General features: G+C 40.1%; 1 protein-coding gene across 3 annotated transcripts in view; it reads left to right on the top strand.

Annotated features, from left to right (window-relative positions):
- Positions 1 to 515: 515 nt before the first annotated feature.
- LOC124615794 (coiled-coil domain-containing protein 124) overlaps positions 516 to 10,237 on the top strand; it is a 51,396-nt gene continuing 41,674 nt past the window's right edge. Inside the window, exons 1-2 of one of the 3 annotated variants that reach the window (XM_047143920.1) lie at positions 516 to 708; positions 1,023 to 1,200. In XM_047143920.1, the coding sequence (XP_046999876.1) occupies positions 1,042 to 1,200 (159 nt within the window). In that variant the 5' untranslated portion in view covers positions 516 to 708; positions 1,023 to 1,041. Of the gene's footprint in view, positions 709 to 750; positions 913 to 1,022; positions 1,201 to 10,237 lie in introns of those variants that run through there. The other 2 variants (XM_047143922.1, XM_047143921.1) reach the window with 2 other exon arrangements.

The following is a 10,237-nucleotide window of genomic DNA, read 5'->3' as shown; positions in this document are numbered from 1 at the left end:
AAATTAAAACGTCATGGCATATGCTGAGTTTTGACCACATGAACAGCGAAAAAGTAGTAAGCGATAAAGTTTTTTCCTTCCATGATTTTGTGAGGGCTGTCAGTGAGTAAAAGTTCCGTAAAGGTTTGAAGTTATATGTTTGTTGGAAGTATTATCATTTTCGAGTAATGGATGAACAAATTTCTAATATTTGAGCGCCATTAGCTTCATAACAAATAGTTTATAATTTTATTTCTTATTTTATCGTGTTAATCTTAGCTTACTCGTAGTGAGTAAATTACGACAGCACGTCAATTTTTTAAATTCGGTCAATAATTACGCGAAATATTGAAAATGAACTTTTTGTGCCCCTGGAAGCTGGTAGATACGCCATCTACAAACAAAAGTAGAGGCCAGACAACCTAAAAACGGATTTAATATATATAAATATATACGATAATTTCGCTGCAATTATGCGATCCAGTAACTTTGAAAGGCTGGCGACCCTGAGTAGCGGAACTATTTTTGTCTGTTGCGTACGAGGAAGTTTGGTTGCATTGCACTTGTTTGAGATCAGCTGTCATTGCGTATGATACCGATGGTATAATTTCGCAGTAAATTTTGTGTTTTTTTACAAGAGTGTGGTAGGCGGTGACAGGACGGAGACTTTGCAAAGTTAGTGTTCCTGCTCGATTGTGAATGTGAAATTTCTTTCAACTGTAAAATCGTGTAGGTATTGTCGTTTCAGAAGTATTTACAAATAAGCTTCTCATCCCAATAAAAACTATCTTGTGCGTGACTTTGGAGGAAACGAGTAGACCTCCTGATGTTAAATTTTTCTTTGTAATTCGTGACCAGTATGAGTCGTAGAAACAATACTTGTAATATCATTTGATCAAGAACAGTTGTGGCATTCAGACAGAATACTCATAGGTTAATATTATTTCCTAATTTTGCCATAGAAAAGAAGTGTTTAGTTGAGTGTGTAACGTAACTGACAATTTTAATGCATGCTTCATATTTTACGGTCTATTTTGTTTCAGTATTCGTCAATTAGATCTAATGCCCAAGAAATTTGTGGGAGAAAACAGTAAAGCTGCTGCTGCAAGAGCTCGCAAAACTGCAGCAAAGGAAGAAGAAAATGCAAGGCGGCAACAACAGCTAGAGGATGAATTGTGGAAAGATGACGATAAACACATTATTAGGAAGCAGCAGAGGAAGGTAATTAGTTCGGAACTGCTAAGAAATAATGTAAACTGAAGGATTACACTCAGCCAATCGGAATTTACAAATTCTAAAGTCTATGAAGAATATCATTTGACAGTGGGATCATTCCATGGTGATTAACGTAAAATATATATTGTCGTGACAGGCATAACCCCCTCCCTTTTGGGTACAATAATTGCTTTTTCACGTCCTTTATACTACGCATGGTAGGTTGACTTCCAGGATTCTTTGATAGTTTCACATATTGCCTATTAATCCAATAGCCTATTTGTAGAAATACTTAAAAAAATTGTGACAAACGTAACATTTGCGTGACCCTATGAAAACCATCTGACGTTGCCATGATTTTTGTCTGGTGTCCGCACTGTTCATTGTCATTATATGTTTTTGACCTCTGAACTCTGCTCGACTTCTTACCAGCTGCTGATTGCTGTGTGGCACATTGAGTCAAGGTGACAAGGTTGTATTCAGTATGATGGTTTAACAAACATAACAAAGTGGTCATTACTGTATTTCAAAATAAGCTACATGTAAATGTAAAACATTCAGCACTGAATAAATCTCAAACATTCAGCACTGAATAAATCTCAAACATTCAGCACTGAATAAATCTCATATATCCTCCCTGAGCTTGAAATGACAACTATGATTCATTGGACTTCCTGGCAGATTAAAACTGTGTGCCGGACCAAGAATCGAACTCAGGACCTTTGCCTTTCGCGGGCAAGTGCTCTACCAACTGAGCTACCCAAGCACGAATCACGCCCTGTCCTCACAGCTTTACTTCTGCCAGTACCTCGTCTCCTACCTTCCAAACTTTACAGAAGCTCTCTTTTCATATCAGCGCACACTCCGCTGTAGAGTGAAAATTTCATTCTATGATTCATTGGGATTGGTGGTGAGTGCAGTTTCTTCACTGTGTCACTTATGATAATCTGATCCTTTTTGTCAGGCCATTTGTACATTTATGTGCAAGCAGGAATCGTGAAATACACTTGAAAAGCATTAGAATCCTCAGGCTCCAGTCCAACAGCTTCTCCAGGATACCTGTATCTTACTGAACAGCACACTAGTCATATAAAGATAGTTCCATAGTATGTAACAAATCTTCGGTTTCACCAAAAGATAATACAATATGAATGTTTTCACCACTGCTTTGGGGAAAACCACTGTAGGAATCATTGTTGCAATTATTAAGGCTGGCATTGCTAAATCTATTGTATCAGAAACGGCAATCATTTTCTGTGTTTTCATATAACAGAACCTGCAGATTTTCTTCTTGTCTCATGCAGGGTGCTCTCTTGAGCCGGCCGCGGTGGCCAAGCGGTTCTAGGCGCTTCAGTCCGGAATCGCGCGACTAGTCGCAAGTTCGAATCCTGTGTCGGGCATGGATGTGTGTGATGTCCTTAGGTTAGTTCGGTTTAAGTAGTTCTAAGTTCTGTGGGACTGATGACCTCAGATGCTAAGTCCCATAGTGCTCAGAGCCATTTTTTGCTCTCTTGATGCCTTGGACAGGAGGTGCAAATTTGAAAAAAATTACTTAAGTTTATGTTTTTGTTCTTGCATGTGACTCTGTGACAAACAGGATTTGCATATTCAAATGACCAGCAACAGGTACATCATACCAACTCTTTGGCATTAGTAACATACTCATCACCTTGGAGGATGTGCCTTCAAACATATCCTTTTGCAACAACACGCGCACCATTGTGTGTGCCCTTACTGTGATGGATTAAAAAAATTTCCAAGCACAGCATTTTGGGCTCACTTACATAGCAGCCATGGAATAAGAACTTTTGAAATGACTGGCTCTGCCATCACTCCAAGCTGTAACTTTTTTCAGTAGTTTCAAAATGGTCTTCAAAACATGTGATTGTTTTGTTGAAGGTTTGTACTTCTGCAGATGTGTGCCGAGTTCAATCTGAAATTGCAGCATAACATTGATGCCTTACATTCTTGGCAGAATCCAGATGACGTATGACTGCAGTATATATTTTCTCGGTGCAGTCATTGCTCCAGTGTGCGGCCATTACCTCACTCCGCTGTGTTACACAATAGTTTTCAGCAAAACCTCTTTACAGTATCACACATCCTGCTGCAGAGTGTCTTTCTGTTTCTGCAATTCCAATGCTTATCAATATGTTATATACCTTAGGTGTAATTTTACTTTGTTGAGTTGAGATGTTAGTTCAGCTCTTGCTTCAAGAAGATTCCACTCTTTCTTCACAATTGTTCTCCTTCTATCCCACTGAGTGGTGTAGATCTTGCAATTTTGCCTTGAGTTTATTGCTGCACATAAAACTCCAAGGTGTCTACAAATTGTTTGACCGGTAAGTACAAATGGCACATTCCAGTCATACAGTTTTTGTTGCACTGTGTGTAAGAGGATCTGAAGAAGAAGGAATCTGAAGTTTTCACAGTATAAACAACAGCTCACTTCTAGTCTCAGCCAAACAAGTCAACATGTGTTGCACGCAGTTTGCAAAACATTGACAACTGTGTTTTCATCTTAGGATACTTCTCTGTAAACAAGAAGTGGATATCCTTCACGCTGAACATCAGCCTCTTTTGCTTGCTTGTCTTTGTCTTCATGTGTGTATCTTGGACAGCTTTTACATCTTTCCTATCAGGCGCCTGGCATGAAATTGTATCACTGCAACAGAAATCTCACACAATTTCTTTCGTTTCTTCAGTGATTATGGTTAACCTGTCTTGACAGTGTATCAGATGAAGGGGTGCTACATAAATTTGCTGAGAAGTTTTGTCATAAAGTTTGTTCCTTTTTCAGGATGCTGGTTAAAGCTCCATTCACTTTCCTGACAGCTCGTTGCAAAGTCTTTTATGTGGTTATATTTCAGAACACCTACTGGGCATTATTGCTGTTTCCTCAGAAGCCTGTTTTTGGCTTTCTTTCCTCCTATTATGGATCCTAGAAGCTTCCCTCTCCTTTTGTTGAATGTTATTGCCACCTTTCAAACTTTCTCGAAGCTTCATATTTTCTCGTGCCTTTTGTCTTTACATTGCTATTTTTTGTGCATCTTGCTTAGATTGACGACTTCTTTCCCATTCTACTGGTGCCATGGAAGCCATAGTGGCCAATGATTTGCATTTCAACAATTTCCTATAAAAAATCTATTAATTGTCATAAATATTGTGTACATTGTTTGTGATTCACAGTAATATCACAGCTTTTAAATGAAATTGTAAAACTAAACAGTGATTTCAAGTGAGGCAGATAACAAACTGTCAATACAGCCTGTGACTAATGTAACAATTAATGGAGGTTACATGAGTTCCAAACTACCTTTTACATTTGTGACACTGTCTATTACAATGTGTGTAGAAGCATATTATGCCTCCTGTTTCTCAGTGTGCTGTATTGGATGTGTGTCCTTATGTTTATGGATGCAATAGCCCAAAAACATGCAACGACAGCACTAAAAAAGTCCTGTTTGGTGACGAACATAAAATTCACATTGAAGCTACTGTATTATCTGCCAACATGTGAATAATCAATATGATGTGAAAACCTGCATTAAATGGCAGAAATGAACACCATATAACGTGCTACATATAAAACATGTTTAATATGGAAGTAAATACATTTTAATTCACTGCCAATAATGGCAGTTAAACGAGGCATTGTTGCTGTTTGCATTCATGCTTCTCTTGCATAGCTCCCACAAGGTTTATTGTAGTGTTGCTCAATTTAGAAACTACACATTTAGAGCTTTAATATGATATGCTACATGAGTAAGTGACAGACAATTTTAATTATGACAAACATGTCACGTTTCCGTGGAATTACCCAGTCGGTCTTCTGTGCTAAGTGGACGAGCAATAATTTGATGATCTGTAGTTTTAATTCATTTTTACCTTAGAGTTCCCTTTAGAATGAAACTGTACAGTGCAAAATTTGAGCTCAAAATGTAAAAAAAATGTTAAGGTTTTAGAGGGCTTTTTGTTGGGAAGGGGGGAGGGTGTTGGGTAATGTTGTGGTAGTATCATGTGAGCTGTACGACAGGTTAAGTCAGATTTAATACCATTTAAAACTGAGACTTGTTGTAATGTAATGGCTATTTCCGGAACAAAAGCAACCTAAAATATAGCTCCAGGCAATCACTCCACAAAGGTAGTCCTTTTGAACAAACACCTTTCTGTGTCAGTTACACACAATACCAACCTCCATTCACTATTTTGCCCTTTCTTCAAGAAATAAAAGAAAATACAGGAACATAAATCTTTTGAACACCTACATATTGTTGATATGATGCACAGTTATGCGAAAGTTACAGCCATCCCACTCACTACCTCAATTTTTTCGAAACTACTACTCCCAGTGAACTTCTCTCGCAGCACCATCTTCAGGAACCACTTCCCACACCCAGCTAGAGGAGCTGCTTCCTTCTACAGATGGCAGGGCTCCCTCTCGGGATCCGTCTCCACAGAAACCCGTACGTCTGAGGCTAAAGCCAGCCAGTAGCTGAAGGACCAGTGACATGAAGGCCCCAGGGCTGCTTGCTCTTCATCCATCTCCACGCCTGTCACAGCTAGGACTTGAAAGAATCCTGACCTCCAAAGGCTATGAAGGATAATAAGATGATGAATCAGAATGAGGCTACTCCAGTGATCTCAAGAGGCAACAGAACCCCCTCTCTCCACTGTTGGATTCTGAACCAATGCTCATTGATGTGGTTCCATCACCATCGGTAACAGGCAGTGGTCCTGGGGTGTGAACAGTCCTGGACCCTACACATTTGACCTGGAGTCCAGTAATGTGATTATTCAGTGGAACTGTAATGCATATTAAAAAGTCACCGCCAGGTCTACACCACTTATTTCCTCCACTTCTGCTATTTCTGTTGCTCTACAAGAAATGCACTCCACTGATGACCATTCCCCAGTGCTCTGGGGGTAAAGTGTGTTCTGTTGGAGCTGTGTTGATCCTAAGAAGGCATCTGGAATGTTGTGTACATTGATTTGTGTAAGTGTGGTCAGGGAGTAGATTCAGAGTTGCCACAAGTTCTAGAAATAAGGGAATTTCAAACATATCAGGGAAATTAAAAAAAAATGGGAAAAAATCTCATTTTTTGTCTCTGTAGATGAAAGGGTTTGTTTACTGAGATGTCGTGCATCGTCACTGGCTGGGTGCAGCGGAGTATGTGTGCCACTTCCCTACTCCCTCATTCTTACTGCTTCTCCCCTTCCTACCACTCTCCTCAGCTTGCAGACAGTGCTGCCACCACTTCTTGCCACTAGCCTAGCAACTGCCAATGGGAGGCAGGAGGAGTGGTTTGTTTGGATCTCATTCTCAGAGACTGTTGATGCAGCAACCATAGATGGCAGTCATGTACACATGAGTTGTGTTGGGGGACTGTTTGAATGTGTGTATGCTCTTGTTTTCTGACAAAGGCTATGACTGAAAATTTAGTTGTGAGAGTGTGATTGTCTTTTCTACATACCAGTCTGAACTTAGCGATCATCTTTACGGTGAGTTGCTACCTATTCTCATTAGAACTGATTCTCAGAGTATTTGTTCAAGTTAACGGTTGCATGGATTGATCAATGCGATCTCATTTCATCAACATGGTGTCTGGGACATGTAAATAGCTGGCCACACGAGTGGGCTTCCATGACAGGCCAAAACCGCAAGCCATTTCTATGGGTATCTCTAACAGATTGGGCCTGTCGATCTGAAACCTGTCATTTCTCACTACTGTGCAAGCCCTGCCCATCGGATATAGTCTCACCAATCTGCTTGCAGTCCGGCTCTCTCTCTCTCTCTCTCTCTCTCTCTCTCTCTCTCTCTCTCTCTCTCTCTCTCTCTCTCTCTCTCTCTCTCTCTCTGTGTGTGTGTGTGTGTGTGTGTGTGTGTGTGTGTGTGTGTGTGTGTGTCATAATGTGGCAGATTTTCATGGTTTATCCCAGGACTGCAGTGCTTTTCAGCAGGCCAGATGCTACATGCGATTGATTTCAGGAATTGCGACAGTCTCACTGCAAGTACATTGTATGGTGCAGATTTTGTTTATTCTGGTACAGTTGGGCACTTTGAAAATAATTTATATATTAGAAAGTATGGACAAAAAGAAAATTGTGGTAGTCACTGGCAGTTTGTACACTATGTACTCATATATTTCTCGAAAGAAAAATCACACAATACCTGTACAATAATAGACATAACACAGCGACTAGTAACCAACAATAAGAACATAGTAGAACCAACATTTTACTGGTCCAGTCAGTCAGAGGAAATGGTTAATGTCTTTTATATAGGAGGGCAGTTGTTATAGTAATAGGCCAAAGACGTTGGTCTACAAGGCAGAGATATTTTCTGTGGAGTGCAGTATCCATGTAGAAGGTAAGAGTGTAAGGAATATTGGGGTTGAGGAGAGAGAATAGATTCAGATGAGAGTTTCTGGAATGGATCTAGAGATTTAAGGGACCAACACGCTATTAAAAAGAGAGTGTGTCTTTATACTACAGACAGACAACACCAGGTATTAAAAGTAATCAGAATGAGTTGCTAATGTATGTTGACTTTTCAGATAATTATACAAAGATCAAGCTGAGGTGATAAAATTTCACAGGGCAACTAAGACTCTGACAGTGTACACTGTAGTGACGCATATCATTATACAGTTAAGAGTGCAGATTTGTCTTCATTCTTATTGTCTGACTGAAACATAAAAGCTATGTCACTGTTGCATTTACAAAAGAATAAGAGATGATATTAGAAAAAATAACATTATCAAACATTCAATATTGGCTAGATGGAGCAGCTCTGCAGTTCTGATATTAAGTTTTTGTTCATCCATCTTTCTTATCATCAAAAGGATTTTGGGTTCCTAGCTAAACAGATTTTTTTTTAGAAACTGCTGTTGGAAAGAGGAATTGGAGAAAGCATAAAGGATTCTTAGCCAATTATATTTCATTGTTTGCGTGCAAAGGCTGGTCAACCACCACTCTGAATTCAGTGGTGCATTCTGGCTTGATAGTACTTGAAAATCTTAACATTGCCTCACCCATTAGCGTATAGTGTGGTGGTCCACTCCTACTATGAGTGGCTGTCCAGGAGTGTTCAGGAGTTGGCCAGTTGTGACCAAGCTATTTGGGTAAATAGTTCTGACTATCTCACAGATCTGGATATGTCGGATCTCCCAATATGCACTCAGGGATGGAACAAATTGGTGCCTCGGTGTCTTCAGAGGCCCAAAGTGAATTTAAACTTGAGGCAGTACAAGAAAACTTGTACTGCAGATTACTTTTCACAAATCTGTTTACTTCATTGTTAAGTACATAATATGGTTTTATTGTTGTATGTGTGGGTGGCTTCCACCAAGGAATACACACGGTTGTTCATCTGTTGTCCTGAATAGGGTTTTACAACTACATCTTCCAGAACTATTTACAAATTATGATGCAGAGTTACATGGGGTTATGATGGCACTGGAGTGGATTCAAAGGTATTACAGGACAAAGTTTCTCATCAGCTATGACTCACTTAATGCACTACAAGTGGTCCACCTCAAATATTCAGTAGACTACTCAATTCGGATCATCCATGACACTTTACACTGGATCCAACACTGACACAAAGAGGTATTATTTTGATGGACACCTGGACACTTTAAGAGACAGGGTAATGCTGACAAAGCAGCCAAAGGAGCAGGTAGGGGTAGGGATGGTGGTGTGCATCAATGTGCTGTTCCCTTGCGCACTATAGTCTCATTGTGTGACAGTGGGGAAATAAAGTGGGTGTAAGTGGTAAACAACAAATTGTGGTCTCTCAATGCGACAGTGCAAACTTGGTGGACTTTGTGCCAACTACATCGATGGAAGGAAGTACTGGTCACTAGATTGTGCATAGGACACATGGTTTTTTTTTTCCCCTCTGGGGGGTGGACAACCACTGTGAAGTTTTTGGTTCAGCATGTTATGGTCACATGTGTTTTATATATTGTTATGAGCGCAAACTTCAGTTTCGCCTGAGATCAGCACACAATGTTCACTGACAGACACAAGTGTACACAGGTTTTGAAATTTTGTGAACTGGTGGACCTCATCCCTAAAGTACTGGGAAGCGGAGGTCAGCATGCTGTGAGTGGGTAGCTTTCCCAGGCAGTTTGCGTTTTTGTGAATTGGTTTTCAGTTTTGTAGTCAAGTGTGTCATGATGGAGGTTTTTTATAATTGATAGGTCGACTTCCATGTATTATAAGCAACTCCGCCATGGGGAGAGACTTCATCCCCCCCTCCCTCCTTCCCTTCCCTCCAAATGAATGGCACTCTGCCACTTCATAATAGCACTGATGAACATGTTGTTGAGCCTCTTTTACTGATCATCATCATCATCATCATAATCATAATCACGACCGTAATCATCTCCTGGACAACAGGGTATCCATGTGCGACCATCAACCTAGTGTTACAAGAAACTTGATTCAACTGACCGGAAGGCATGTTTCCACTGATCCATGATCTAATCTCGATTATTCTCTGCCCACTGCAATCATAACTGAGGATATCATTGAATCACCTTGGGAAAACATATGGATCATCTAATGCAGAGCCCCATGTTCAGCAGTGTGTGCTGAAGGTTGACCACCTTCACCATTTCTGAGATGTTCGTTCGCAGACCTCAGACCATAACAATCTGCTCTTTGTCAAAGTTGCCCCATTTGTGGTACATATCTTTGCTGGTATGAGTCCCCACTCAACTCTGTCCCACTTGTGTTTTTTTTCTTAAGCCGTTCTTGCACAGACTGCACATTAGAACATCAACATTGAGCAGGCAGAGTTTCTGATGTCATATCATGGAAACAGCACATTATGGCGTGGGTCCGATCATGCAGAGCAATATCAATTATGTCAGAAAATCTGAGTTCGTATTTGAACATAGACCAATGAGACAGAAAAATGCCACCTATGTCACATGCTGGCCATCTCTCTTTTCAGTACACTCAGGAGATGCAATATTGGATTTTGTCATTTTTACTTGTAGTCCATATTAGTGGATTTTGTAATATAACATAT

The sequence above is a fragment of the Schistocerca americana genome, chromosome 5 (genome assembly GCF_021461395.2).
Source record: "Schistocerca americana isolate TAMUIC-IGC-003095 chromosome 5, iqSchAmer2.1, whole genome shotgun sequence".
Lineage (NCBI taxonomy): Eukaryota > Metazoa > Arthropoda > Insecta > Orthoptera > Acrididae > Schistocerca > Schistocerca americana.
The sequence above is the reverse complement of the archived record's forward strand: the minus strand, read 5'-3'. Positions and strand labels throughout refer to the sequence as shown.